The 15761-nt window shown below is 33.1% G+C and overlaps 1 protein-coding gene across 1 annotated transcript in view; it reads right to left on the reverse strand.

Moving 5' to 3' along the window:
* The window catches only part of LOC148622796 (jumonji domain-containing protein 1C-like), a 74611-nt gene extending 60091 nt beyond the window's left edge, over positions 1 to 14520 (reverse strand). Inside the window, exon 1 of the mRNA XM_088572998.1 lies at positions 14223 to 14520. Coding sequence (XP_088429124.1) covers positions 14223 to 14378 — 156 coding nt within the window. The 5' untranslated portion in view covers positions 14379 to 14520. The remainder of the gene's footprint in view (positions 1 to 14222) is intronic.
* Positions 14521 to 15761: the final 1241 nt, after the last annotated feature.

The following is a 15761-nucleotide window of genomic DNA, read 5'->3' on the forward strand; positions in this document are numbered from 1 at the left end:
CTGACCCTCAGTTCATGTCCTTCAGGTAAACACAAGCTACCTCCTGGGAGATAATAGTCAAGCTTATGTTTCCTACATCACAAACAGGTTATAATAGAACATAAAATCAGACAAGCAGCATGCACAGTAAAAGATGATATTTACCAGAACAAGCAATTAACAAACACCACTTGACACATTCCACATTTAATTAATAAAGGTTGCATATGCAGTGATGATAAGTATTTATAGACTGGCGTGGGAAAGACAACTCGATTCTAGTAAACAAAGAAGAAGTGTGTGTTTCATAATCTCTGACAGATTAACTTGAATACCATGTTGCAATTCATTGCTGAATCAAATATCTACCCTCTTATGTTGATTTCTTATTATAGAATGTCTGTAAGATGCATGATTTTTTACAAAAATCTTCAACCATAATAAAGAATAGGCATGGGAAAAGGGAGACAACACTAAGGCAAAGTTTAATTCCATGAATTTACTTGTCTATTAAAAAAATGATGATTCAGTCATTGTACAAATGTATACCTGAATGTATACCATATATCCTAACAAGAAAATTCCATCACATTACAGTATCTTGTATTGCAAATTTACTTGTAAAGCAATTACCTTGCAGCAGTGGTAGTAGCATAATGATATTTAGTATTTTGAGATGGCCCCTATATTTACAATAATCAGTGTCTTGGGATCTAGCCAATCTTGAGTATTTGACCTGAATCAGCTGTGAAAGCTTCTCAGCATGAATACACTTGTTGGAGACACATAATACAGGGCAGATCCACATTAATTATTAATAGGGTGAATGTATTATCATCCAGATTCTTCAGTTTATGAGAATGCTGATGGAACAAGATATTAGTATATTATAGTAGTGACAACAGTGACAAATTAGCTACATGTATTTTGATTTTTGTCACTGCTGCTGTTGATATTAACAATTTATATACTTTACATATTACAGAAATGTGTATATTTAAGAAATTTAACACTACATTTGAACCCAAAAATTGACAAACATCTTCTAACTGCTTGCAAGGACTGAAAAAAGAATATCATTACCTAGTAACTGTCTTGCATGACAGATCAATTCAAAGATATATCAATAAAGAGAATAAACAAGGGAAACAACTCCCTTATGAAATGATAGTACAGCTTCGACCATATTAAAACAATTGTAGGTTTCATATTTCTGTATTGCACATTAACTTGATCAGTTTTTTTTTTCCTTAGTCATGGAGTTTTGAGCAAAATTTTGAAAATTTGAAGTTTTGAAACAAAATTGTTATGGTAATGAAACAATGGTAATGTACAAAAGCAGTGATGCCCTGACAAGACTAAACATTGGGTGATTACTGCCCCTTACAAGACTGCATATAAGTGTGGTTCATGGAACAATAGCAGTGATGATCGCAGTTGACGAGACAGCACATAAGTGTGGCCCATGGAACAATAGCAGTGATGATCGCCCCTGACAAGACTGCACATAAGTGTTGCCCATGGAACAATAGCAGTGATGATCACGGTTAACAAGACAGCACGTAAGTGTGGTTCATGGAACAATAGCAGTGATGATCGCCCCTGACAAGACTGCATATTAGTGTGGTTCATGGAACAATAGCAGTGATAATTGACCCTGACTAGACTGCACATAAGTGTGGTTCATGGAACAATAGCAGTGATGATCACAGTTGACGAGACAGCACATAAGTGTGGTTCATGGAACAACAGCAGTGATGATCGCCCCTGACAAGACTGCACATAAGTGTGGTCCATGGAACAACAGCAGTGATGATTGCCCATGACAAGACTGCATTTAAGTGTGGTTCATTGTACAATAGCAGTGATGATCGTCCCTGACAAGGCTGCATATAAGTGGTTCATGAAACAATAGCAGTGCTAATTGACCCTGACAAAACTGCACATAAGGGTGGTTCATGGAACAATAGCAGTGATGATCACGGTTGACAAGACAGCACATAAGTGTGATTCATGGAACAAAAGCAGCAATGATCGCCCCTGACAAGACTGCATATAAGTGTGGTTCATGGAACAATAGCAGTGATGATCGTGGTTGACGAGACAGCAAAGAAGTGTGGTTCATGGAACAATAGCAGTGATGATCGTGGTTGACGAGACAGCAAATAAGTGTGGTTCATGGAACAATAGCAGTGATGATCGCCCCTGACAAGACTGCACATAAGTGTGGTTCATGGTACAATAGCAGTGATGATCATCCCTGACAAGGCTGCATATTAGTGTGGTTCATGAAACAATAGCAGTGCTAGTTGACCCTGACAAGACTGCACATAAGTGTAGTTCATGAAACAATAGCAGTGATGATCACCCCTTACAAGACTGCACATTAGTGTGGTTCAATGAATAAAATCTAAAAAAAATAAAAACTCTATGGGAGTTGTTGGGTTTATGAACAGACTATATTACTTAATGAGACCAGAAGGGATATATGTAAAGTTTGTGAGCAAATACTACAAATACTACTACCCATGATTTGTTATAGCTATTTTTCTCTATTTTTTCTAGTTCTGCTGTTAGCATCAAAATAAACCTGTCAGAACCGGAAGTTAATGAAAATGGAGCAATTTTAACTTTTTCTACTTATATGTACATTATGTTTATCAACAATTAAAAAAAATGTTAAAATTAAATAATGGACCAATATTTACTAAAATATTGCAATGAAGTATAAATATTACTGAAGTTTTAGATGTTATTAACTTACAAGCCAAAATCTCATTCCCAGTTCAATCAACATAGATGTGGATGACTGCTTGTATGGTCTTTGTCAAACCTGTATCTTTGGTTTGTTTTACTAGTAAAAGGGAGACCACTTTTACTTAACTCATTTTAACATCTGAGATCAGGTTTGCCAATATACAACTATACATAATAAACACTATCAACACACCTGTAATTCTAATAGAAATGTTTAGTCAGGCAGAAAGGTTTAAATCTACAGTAAAAACAGGGTAAGTTTCAAAGACTTGAATGGTTTTCAAACAAAAGAAAAACATATTTAGAAGTCTGAAAGGTATTGATCTTTAAATACATTGTGTACATTGTATTACACAAAAACCAAATTAATGCCAAAACATCAGAAATATATACTTTAGACAAAAGAAAAAACCTTTGTGGTGTAAGAATATCAATTAACTGCTAGATTATTTAAGAATCTGTCATAAGACCTTACTATAGGGTAGACAAACGCAAGGGGCTGGACAAATTGCCAAAACTGGAAAACAGAAAAATTATATGAATACTTCAAACAATTTGGGTAAAACAAACTTAAAATACATGTATTACTACTACTTAATTCAAATATGTTAACCATAATATGCTTACTTCATTTTTAATTTTATGCTTGTAAGTAATGCTGTTAGTACATGTATCAATAATGAAATGCTTACCTCATCTGATCTGTGTTTTCAAAGCTTTTAATTTAGTCCTTGCTAAGTTTAATGTTATATTTTTGTTAATTCTGCATTTTTGTCTTCACCCTTTCACAAGTTCATCAAAACTTACTAGAAATGAACATTTAATTTAAGCTCACTAATTATATCTTAACAGTTGCAAAAATGCCACATTCCTTGCACCCTGCAATTAGAATCCTATTTTTATTTCTTCATTTCAAGTTCATTTTATAATTTTTTTCATGTTCATTGCCTAAATATAGCTGAAATATTGCTGCTTGGGTATTAAACACCAATCAATCAATCAACCATCTAATCTTTCCCCAAGAACTTGAAATTATGGACAGAAGAAACTAACCATTAACCTTTATCTTGGGATTGACAAAGAGGATAGCTATCAAGCAAACTGAATTCAAGCTCTATGACAATGCAGTTATCTCAGAATTGAGGAAGAAGTCAGCCTTCAAACAAATCTATATGACCATGTAGTTATTGTTGAATTGACAACGAGCCTTCCAACAAAACTACAAAATGTAAGACAATGCAGTTATCCAAGAATCGACGATGAGATAGGCTTTCAAACAAGACTCTGCCGGTGCAGTTATCTCAGTATTGACAAAGGGGTACCGGAAGGCATTCAACAAAGCTCTTTGCTAATGCAGTTATCTTGAAATTGACAAAGAGGTAAGCTTTCAAACAAAACTTGATGACGATGTAGTTATCATACATGTAGAATTGACGAAGTGGTAGGCTTTCAAACAAAACTCTTTGCCAATGCAGTTATCTTAGTATTGACAAAGGGGTACCATTTGGCTTTGAAACAAAGCTTTTTGAAAATGCAGAAATCTTGGAATTGACAAAGAGGTAAGCATACAATACTCAATGATAATTGAGTTATCTCAGAATTGACGAAGAGGTAAGCCTTCAAACAAAACTATATGACAACGCAATGACTTAACTGCATAATTGTCAACTTTCCTTTCCTGCATAACATTCCAGAAACTCCATGGTATGATGAATTTATCTCACATACACTTTGCTTTAAACTTTCATCATAACACCCATTTTCTAAATAGAGCTCAGCAGCCAACACTTGGTCATTAGTTAAGACTGTTACTATGAACTGATTGACCATAATGGAGTTTCTGTTCCCAATCTGAAACTGTGTTAGCAATATTAGAAAATTTGTATTCACAACACTGTTATAAAAATAAAGGCATAGACAAATCCTGGAGCTAATGTACAATGTATGCTCATCTAGAATTTGGCTACAAGGCTACCTTCCAATGCTAACACAATGACAATAAAATTATTGCTTCTGGCCCCATTTTTTACCCTTTTCCTTTTACAGTATAGCGAATCCCTTCCTGATTTTTTTCCTTTATAGCTCTGCCAATACCAAACTGCTTTATATGGTATGGAACTTGTTACATTCAATTTATAACACAAACTCTGAAGTGTTACCAGAGAAGGACAACACAGATAACAGTACCATACCAACACAGAACCACACAATTTGTTTAAAAGTGTTAATCCTCAAAATGTCCCTTCAAAAAATGTCCATAAATGTAGAGGAACCAAATGAAAACATACATACAAAAACAAAACAGTTTCACTTTCTTTTACAAGATGAAGGACACAATATACTGTGAATGTGGAAATGTGCAATTACATCATTTTAACATACAAATGTATTGCTGGGTCAGAGATTCCATGAAAGTAAATATTAATTTCATAAGTCTTTATCAAATGAAACAAGAAGCTTTTTGCATATAGGTTTCTTTCAAAGATATTTGGTGATTCCAAATGTAGCAAAATTGATCATCTCACCCCACCCAACTATATGAAAATATCCATGTTTACATCTTACAGTTTTATTTTCCTGTTGCTTTTGAGGCATTTTTATCCGATTATGATAGAGGCACAGTAAGTAATATGTGTTTTGCATGGTGTGGTAATTCTGATTGTTTTATTTAAGGACTGGTAAGTCACACAAAGTTTAGTTCACCAAAAAAAAAAATTAAATAGCTATATACAGTGATATGTCTGGTTATTGCAACTTTTAAGTACAATGTGGATTTAAAAATAATCCAGTTCATTAGAAATAGTATAGGTCATATAGGTTGGGGTGTACAAGTATGTGAATATGGTTAGTACAGTGTAACTGTCCTAGTACAGTTTACACCTTTTCCTTTGACATTAACACAACAAAGAAAACATTTCTAAACCAATACACATATACAGCCAAAAAACCATATAACTTGGTCCCAGGCCAAAACAAATTACTACACAATACTTCATAGTACACTATTTTCAAAGTAATAATGTGAAAGAAGTGGCAGATATATAGATGGGCAGTAAAAAAATCAAAGATTGAAGTCTCCAAAGTTGCTAACTGTCAAATATTCTCTGCCACTGATTTTCCCTTACTTTCAACATCCGAAATGGCACGAATGTGATGCTCTAAAATCAAATGACTTCCACTAAAATCTTGGTTCCCTTGATATGATTGTGAACTCCTTCATAACCATGATGACCCGAATGTTTTCAATTACCTAGAACCAGATTAAACAAATGGCAATGGCTATTTATAGATAACGGGTTCTGATAATATATACGACCTATATATAGCCAATAGTAATGAGCCCTGTGTTTGAATCGAAAACTGGGTAATATTACATAAATTCAATGCTACCCGATCATTTCATCTTTAAATGTAAACTTCCCATTCTCATACCAGTAAAAAAAAACACATAGACATGTGTATGACATTTTTTAAAAGGGGTATGTTGTAGCGATCTTTGGGTAGCTTATGATTTTAACCAGGGAAACTGATAAGGAATCAGATTAAACAACTGGTAATGAATATTCATAGATATTGGGGGTGTGCTAATGTATATGGCCTATATAGTCTTGTAACTAGCCCTGTGCCTGAATTGGAAACTGGGAAATGTTCAGCGTTAACTGATCATTTCATGTAAACTTCCCGTTCTCATACAAGCAAGAAACACACGTAGAACACACGCTTATGATATTTGAGAGGTACCATTTTATCTCATATGAAGCTAGAACTATGGCACTATGGCAGTAAACAAGGCAAGGATCTGCAGCATTACGTGAAGTATAAATATGCAAATCATATGTGAATATAAAGTACTGAAATTATGAGTGCAAGAAGTCGCTAACAATATTAGCGACTTAAAAATTGGGATAAATTTACATGCACTGGTTAAATCTTCACTAAGGAGGAAACTTTGCCTGTTTAAATTTTGTCCAATAAAAATCCTAATTCAACATTCTCTATGCTTCTTACAGACAAATATGTTCTTTGATAAAAAATCAAGCTATTTTTCCATGTGAATTAGATACTAGTTCACCAAGACACTTCCATGGTAGTATTCCATCATGCAATAGTGTGCAAAACATTAATGCCAGTATAGACCAAAAATAAATTATAATCTAGACCAGAAAGCATAAAACATGCAAAATTAATAATAATAAAAAAAAAAAAAAAACCTCATTACCCTAACCCTAACCCTAACCCCACCCTTTCACCCTCAATATAAAAAACTCAGGCTACAAGCCTGGTCCATACCATGTTATCTAAAGTATAATGCCCTGACTGACTGTAACTTCTCTGAAGTACTGCTTTACAAAAAACTAAAGTGGCATGCCAGGCAGGACAAAATCAGACAAGAATATTAATGTTCTGAACAACAGGTCAATAAAACACACTTAAACAGGAGCGAGTATGTATAAAAATTTAAATCATAAAATTCTGTAAAAGTTCTAGAAGACATTGATTTTTACATATTTTCTCGGCAATCTGTTACCATACAACATCTGTTGTCTACATTCTAGCTAAAACTTTCTATTACATCAATATACCTAGCAATTCTTGCTCCAAGTCTAATTACAATTTTATTCCTAATTCTCAAATGTATACAAAAACAGAGTGACTTATAAGAATGCTGTTTTATTCTTATTTGATTTGTCACCTAAGTAATAATAGGAGTTGTGAAGATAAACACATAATGCAAGTCCATTATACCTTATTCACAATTTCAAACTTATGGAATGAACTATTCTCTACATGAAGAATTGATGAGTTCATAAAAAATAAATATGAAATTCTTCTCCTTCAACTATCAACATGAGAGTATTGCTTCACATTAGAACTTAACATATTGATGAAATTGGTCAAAAACAATCAAACTTCATAAACCTGAGGGGTAAATTATAATACTAAACCTATCATCAGTCTTTTTTTCTGGAGAGAATGATTTACGAACTAAATAGTAGGGTTTCCAAGAGTTTTCTTTACATTGTTGATGACTCAATTTTGAATAATTTTTCGTTACCCTGACCATGATTTAAAGTGGATATCCTTGGTATTTGAAGTCCTGTAAAACTGAAAGAGAAGTAGTAAAACAGTAAATAAGGTGGCATTTACTTTGAAGATAACCATTCTTTTCAATAAAAATATAGCATCCACTGAGAGTACTGTATTCTTGTTATTTCATTAGACAGCCAGCACAATACCATAATATTTGGGTGAAAAGCTGAACAGTTTGGGAATAAATTTGGATACTTATTATTAACTCAAAGTTTCTTAAAATATGACCATGAACCAGTGCTTGACACACAATTTTTTTATGAAACTGTTTGAATGGTGCCAAAGTATAACAATAAATATACATCAACAGATAAACAATATGCTAGTACAAGTAAAATATAGATAATGCAAAAGAATGATATCAACCTTGCCATAAGATATTTAGTCTTTACGACTTTTAATAAAGTAACAAACGTTTGAAAGATTGTAAATAAAATAAAATGCTTTCCAGGCACAGCTTAATAAAACCCAAGAGGTTGAACACTGAATAGCTGGGGCAATATGGGCACACCAATCAAGCTTGAAATAACTTTTTTTTTGCAATCTGATATTTGACATGACCAGTGGATAAAAGAGAGCCCTTTTTACCCCTAGTTCCTGATTGGTTCCAATCCCAATCTTCCAAATAAATCTCATCCTTCTTTTAGGGGTATGGCATCTTGTGGCACAATTTCAAAATCCATTCATTTTTACTCATTATTATCCAGACAACAGGAAAATGGTTGTTTCTGGCACCTTTTAGTTCCCCGATTCCTAAACAGTTCAGATCTTGACCTGGAAAACCAATCTCAGTTGGACCTTTGTGGCGTAGTATACTGTGGAACAATATCATAGAAGTCTACATTACTTATATTCTACACAGGCTGTGAAAAGAAGTATTAGAGGGGGCTATGTACTATTCATAACATTCCAGTTGAAAATATCCCCTTTTAATCAGGTTTTATTACTAAGAATGTTAAGGAATGGTCCATTAAAACTTTGGATATCATTAAAAATTGCCCCTTTTCAACTTTTTAATCTCCATCACTACACTGTAAGAAAATACTTAGTACCATTTAAACCAGTGAGATCTTCATGTACATGTACTTTCATGATGATGCTTCACTTATTTCTCAACCCTTAATAATTAAACATCTTAACATTTTAATTCCTCTAAGAATTACCCAAGTCCAATATCTGGCCACATTAAGAATACACGTACATGAAGTATTATTCAATGAAGTTGATGCAGTAGTTTGACATTTAATTAATCCTTTTATAAGGAGAATGTTCTCAGATTACAATATTGCCACACTTTACAACAGAAATAAACAACAAAAAATGACAGAGAACTAACATGTTCTAAGAGAGTCAGAAACAAACAAAAAATGTTGACCTGGATTTGTGTATTCAAGGACTTACATGGTGAACACAATAGAATTGAATGATTCATAACGTGTACACAGTGGTATTTCTTGTATTGAGATGGTCCCTGTTTAAAATGGGGTTATGGTTCAGATCCAGTGAATGTCAATGGCAGATGTTCTAAAGAAATATCTACAAGCAATGGATATCAGAACACATATTAATCTGTTAAAAGGCACAGGAGCAAAATTCTAATAGTGAAGAAAATCAATGGAAATAATTGAGCTCTGGGTCAATGATCTCGCACACAAAGGGCTACCATAAACATCAAATGTAACTGACAAAGAACAATAACATTATCATAAAATCTCATTTCTGGGTAAATGTTCAGAGTGATTACATGGTGATGCCCTCTTTAGAAATGACACTATGCCAACATACATGTACCTGCAGAAAAGTCTACTCAGCTAATGTATCTGGTTACTACTCTGCAGGGATTTCATTATTTTTTGCAATTAAGGTACCCTTTGTTTTGTAGGAGTTACATTGTACCTTTCATGATTTTCTTTGATAGAAATATAATTGTATAAAAAAATTTTTAAATTAAGTGTATGTACCTAATCAATAGCTTAGAAGGGTACCAGGAAAAATGAGAAAATATCCTATGAATACATGGAATACTGCCTAGCTGAATCAATATGGGCTTCCAACATTTACTGAGTGTATTTTCTACTTACAATGCACATGGCTATGTGTTGTTAAAATTCATGTCTTTGAAGGTCCCTTTTGGTAATAAAGTATACTTGTCAGATCAGTAATATCAATGAATTAAGATGAAACTTTAAGACCACTGGTCATTTCCAGTTGAAAGTAAATCGGTTGGAAATGGCTCACAAAGAACATGTATCAAAGAAGGATATTGTTCAGTCTGATAAGACTTTAAATTTGTTGGTCTCATGTACATCATTAAATGACTGCCTACTTGCCAGCAAGTTGTTGGATGTCTGAAATTACCTTCATGTATAAGGTACATGTTATAAAACCAAGGAAATCTCAGAAAACAACAAGTGAAGTATATGTGAACTATTTATGTCTACTTTGGCCCTTTTCCCCCACAGATCTCCATTTAGGTTGGTACAGTCCATACAAAGAATCCTTTCGGCTTTGATGAAAATATTATTTTGATAGTTAATGTACTCAATAGAAAGTTGTACAACACTGACTGTCCTACTGTTTTCAGAAGAACTATGTCTTAGTTCTGACATTTTCTAAGTAAAAAACCAGCAGTGCTTACATCATTTGGACTGTCTTCAATAGCAAATTTTTATCAATATAATTCTACTGAAAAATTTGACTTCAAATATTCTCTGTAAATTCCTATTTAGTCATGGTTGGATGATAAGATATTCTACTACATACATGTACATGTACATACATGTATATACGAAAAGTATGTTCTTATCATTTACAATCCTGGAAATATTGTATTTTGCCTTAATCTCTTTATGGCAGTTCCACTAACAGTGATAAAACATCATTAAATCATTTTTTACTACCTTTCATTTGAAACAAAAAATCATTGCCATGTCTGGTCTTAAAAATTTTGAAAAACGTTACCCTAACAAAATATATTGATGGAGTTTTACTGTAGCCAACATGACATGTGCATTTTACTTCAACATTAATAAGATTTCATATCAACGACCTTAAAATTTGGAAGAATTTTAAACTAGTAATTTACTGTTTTACTGTTAACTTATTTTTCATCCATCCAAAATCCCTTTGACCTTGACCCTCATACTACAAATGTACTTGTGACACAGTAAAGCATCAAAAATCTCTATAACAAGTAGTATCCTGTCAACAAGGGAATCTTGTTATCCCCATCCCTAATTCTGAACTGACAATGTATTTTTTCTTGTTATGCAATTACATCATGTACATGTACACATGTTCAGAGTACACTGATTGTGTATAGACATTAAATGTACAAAATATTTATGTCTACAAATAAAATGATAGTCACCTCTTATATAGGACTCAACAAACACTGAAAGGAGCAGTCATCTAATAAAACTGTATCATCAATAAAAAGGAACAAGTGAACAATATGCCCATTGTCAATGCAGCATTGGAAATCTAGAAACAAGTGAACAATTTGCCCATGGAAATCTTGAGACAATGTTTCAAGTCACAATTTGGAATTTCGCTGCTAAAATATGGGCATATTTCTCTGTGGGAATAATGCCAAAAATTGGTTCTTAAATAAAGCCTTAAAATCAGTTAAGGCCGACTGAAAAGGACATACTGTTAATATATTACATTCAACATCACTATGACATCCACTTGCAGTCCTACACACTACTGTATGAGTATTATAGCATGCTTTTGATTTTTTTTTTATTTCAGAAGATTTATAAAGCTTAAGTCTGGAATACATGTATGTCTCATGGGTAAAAGTACAAGTACCATGTTCTTGTTTTAACACTTATCTAGGCAATTTGATATTTTTTCAAAAAAAATAAAGTGCCTATGAATGATGGTTGTACATGTAATTTTACACCCTATTCACAGATATTTCATGTATTTCAGCACCAGAACATATGATCAATTGTTAGACAATTATTAAACCTACTTTCTAAGCAGAATTGCAAACAAGCTACATGTACATACAGTATGTACATAATGGACACAGCATAACTCATGAGGACAATGTGGTACCTAAAAAAATGTGCAATGTGCAGAAAAACCCACTGACCAAATGGGTCTTTTTCAGTCTATATATATGTACACATGACTGTATGCCATATTTTTATATAACTTAAGTCTTTTCTCTATAAAGATCTATATTTTTTTTTAGAAAACCATACATTCATCTCCCACATAAATCAAGAATGATGACTTTGCAAAGTGCAAATTTCTAACACAATCTATATAATTTTCATCTCATCTTAAAGTCCAACTGAATGACAAACTAAAACTGATTATGTGGTTTGTAACTGCTTCCAAACTATAAATAAAGGCAAAGTTGGTGGGCTCATTCATGAATCTTTTACAAAGAATACTACTTATTAAAACTACATCATGTACTGTACACGTTGATGTTACCATGTACAAGGAGTGTTCTCCTAAGTTCAAAGGTCTTGCCCTAAGGCTCTCAAGCCCTCTCCTTGCTTCTTGTTGCTACCCCTGAAGACATTGTCATTTCATTTGAAAATATTACAATGTAGTGTTAATTCTTAACTTGAAACAAGCACAAAAAGAGAAACAACAATTAAATCTGAACTTGCAATCTGAAGCACTCAATGCAAGAAGTCAACACCACTGGTGACTAGAGGAAAAGTCTTCCAAATATCGTGATTTCATTTTTTATGATGGGGTTGCATTTTTCTTTGTATTTGTGGGTAGTATCATACTACACAACCAAGAAATAAAGATATCCAACACACTATAATCTCCATGGATGAATGTATATTCAGATCTAATTGGATTCTACCAGGTAGATGTCAAAATATGGTATTGTTCAAGTGACATGGCAATAGAAGCAATATTAAATGGTCAACATCCTGTCACCCAATAATTGTATAATCAAACGGCAAATTTATTGTCTTTAGTCCTACAGTAAGTAGCCCATGGACTAATGTCAGTGTTAACAATAAACAGGAAGAGTGAAATTTCGTATTCTTGACATTTTTCGTAATTTCTTCAATATCAGTTGTTGCAAAAGAGACATTCAGTAAACTCAGGGTTTTACCGCTTTCCTTTTTAACACAGAAATAGCAATAGCACCTGAATATTTCGTTCACAAGATTTCTGACTTATCTTAACTTTTACTAGTAACCAAGGAAATTCAAACTGGAGTCTTGATTCCCTGATTGGTGTATCACATGCATATATGTAACTACATTTTTATTAAGAATGACCAATATATGAAGGAACCAATGACCATGTACACAAAAACTAAATATGAATGAAATTTTTGTTTTTAATCTTGAGCAAAAATACATGTATATTTGCTTCAGTGAATTTTTTTCCTGAATCTCAGACAGATTCATCAATTCTTAAAAATATAATATTTATCCACAAATTACCAATTTAAGTTTCCAACAAATTGTCTTTTTTCCTCGTACAACAAAATTGATACACACGAAAACAGTAATTCCATGTATTCAGGTCAAAACTTCCTGGTTACATATTGCCTAATACAGAGAAAATTGACATCTTACATTTTGCATTGTGTAAATTAGGATCCTTAGAACTCAACAGTGATCAGGTTGAAACAAAACCAGAAACAGGGCTTAACATCCCTATTATAAATTTAGAACGTTTATAAAATTCTGAAAAAGTTAGATACATGTATTTAATTGGGACAGAGCATTGGTGACATCCAGAGGTATCTAAAATATGAATGGCTCAAAATCTTTCTGTCAGAAGTGATATATTTCAGAAATAAGATATGCAACTGCTTGAACTTTCAACACACATTCAAGGCATGTGTTATAGGACACATTCCCACTGATCTGAAATTGGCAATACAAAAACATAGCGGTACATCAACATACAAGTAGTCAACTGTTATTTAAACTTTATAATAATAATTCATATTAAGAATTGTTTTCATTTTCATGATGGGTAAAAGGCCACCATATAAGGGGTAGATCCCCAAAAGAGGTGGTACTCCTATATTTTCAGGTTTTATGAAGTAATTTTCCCCAACATGATAACACCAGGCTTCTATCAAATTTTACTGTTATTTCTTTCCATTTAAAAAATATCATTATGTCAAATACTAGTGCTTTTTAACCATACAAACTTTACAGTCGGACGTTTTAACAAGGAACAGAGCATACATTTTTGTACATGTACAGTACCAACAGCTGATTCTTCAATTTCTGTGTTAAGTATTATGAGATGGTCCCCAAACAATCACGTTCCATGTATGGGTATTTTAATACAATGTAATGGTTTCAAATGTACTTTATGAGTTACAAGTAACCCCCAGAGACATATGGATTTCTTTAATCATTATAAAAGAGCAATACAATACTTACAGCTAAGTCAGGAGACGTAACATCTCGCACTGAAACAGCTCGAACAAATCCAGACCGCCATTCCCAATCGCAAATTTTGTTAACTTTTAGTTTTCCTTGGCTTTGAACTGATAGAAATCTCTTCCCTACTAATTCCTCTCTACACTTATAAGCCATTTCATTCACCGAAACCCCATATTTAAAACTCACATCGTTCAAAATATCACTAACTTCTTGAACAAAATTCCTTCGTATCTCACACTGTTGTACGCAGCGTATGGATACACAACACACATATTTGACATAAGGTCAATAGGTCATGTTTTATCAGCACTCTTAAGAGGAGATATAGTCCCAATAATTAAACTTCAAATTGCTTCTACTGGCTGACATTCTCAAAAATTTTGAAAGGTATATGGAAAATTTTATTTTTCAGTATATCTATGACAGGCAGATAATTTTTACGATCATTATGCATTTACGTGAAGGCAACCACTAAATTGTGGCTTCAGGACTCTTATACTGGAATGGACTAAGATTTGGAAAATTTGTGATGGCAGTTAGAAATAATCTTTGCATACCTACCAAGTGTCAATATTTGTGGTGGATTTTCCCATGACAGCTCAAAAACTTAAAAATTTTAAAGAGCAATTTTGACCACCAAACATTCAAATAAGTAGTGCATTAGATTTGTTTTGTCTAGAAAAACACTGATGAATTTGAAGCCCCCTGGTTTTCTTGGGGACAGAGGACTATGTCATACGTAAAATCGCCCATGGGCATTTTTAAATGTTGTTAGATGTGTCTTTGTATATATCTGAAACACATATGTAACACCCAATAGCATCCTGTGTGAAATACTCTTCACCGAAAAAAAATAATATCAATAGGCTGATAGAGTAAACTAATAACGTAGTACGTCCCTTATACCCCATTATCAGTGATTTTTTTTCTAGTAGCTTACCGCAAACTCCTTGCCATTATCAATTATCGAGAAAAAACAACAACAACCAGAAGATTTTTATACCCTTTTGGCCACTATTTATACATCGCTGAGAGAAAAAAAAACTTTTTTTATTCTTCAAACTTAATTTTATGGAACAAATATAAGTATCATCATGCAGCCCAACGACAACTCAGTTCTCTGATGGTACGAAGAAAGTAGATGTCATATTTACGGTTTTTCAGTTAAGGAAACACCCTACCCGCCAAAAATCGCTTAATTTGTCATATTTCTTCAATCTCAAGCAACCTTTGAGTATATGCTTTCGTAAAAAAAAAATCGCTTGTTGATATCTTCTGTTAAGTAATATCACAACTGATACTTAAAATGACTTAAGACAATTTTCAAAATATAAAAAATTATCAAAGGGAAATCAAGGAAACAAGGATTATCTCAACGTTAATCAAAATGAACATAAAACATGGACAATGACCAGACCAAGAAAATAGACGCACACAACAACAAAAACGTGATATAACAAAGTTACACGGACATAAAACTTAAGTAAATGAGGAATCCAAGGCTTGACACAAGTCCCTCTTTTTAAATTGAAGAAT

Source organism: Perna viridis, chromosome 3, assembly GCF_037379345.1.
Source record: "Perna viridis isolate PV_CMFRI_1.1 ecotype Kerala chromosome 3, ASM3737934v1, whole genome shotgun sequence".
Lineage (NCBI taxonomy): Eukaryota > Metazoa > Mollusca > Bivalvia > Mytilida > Mytilidae > Perna > Perna viridis.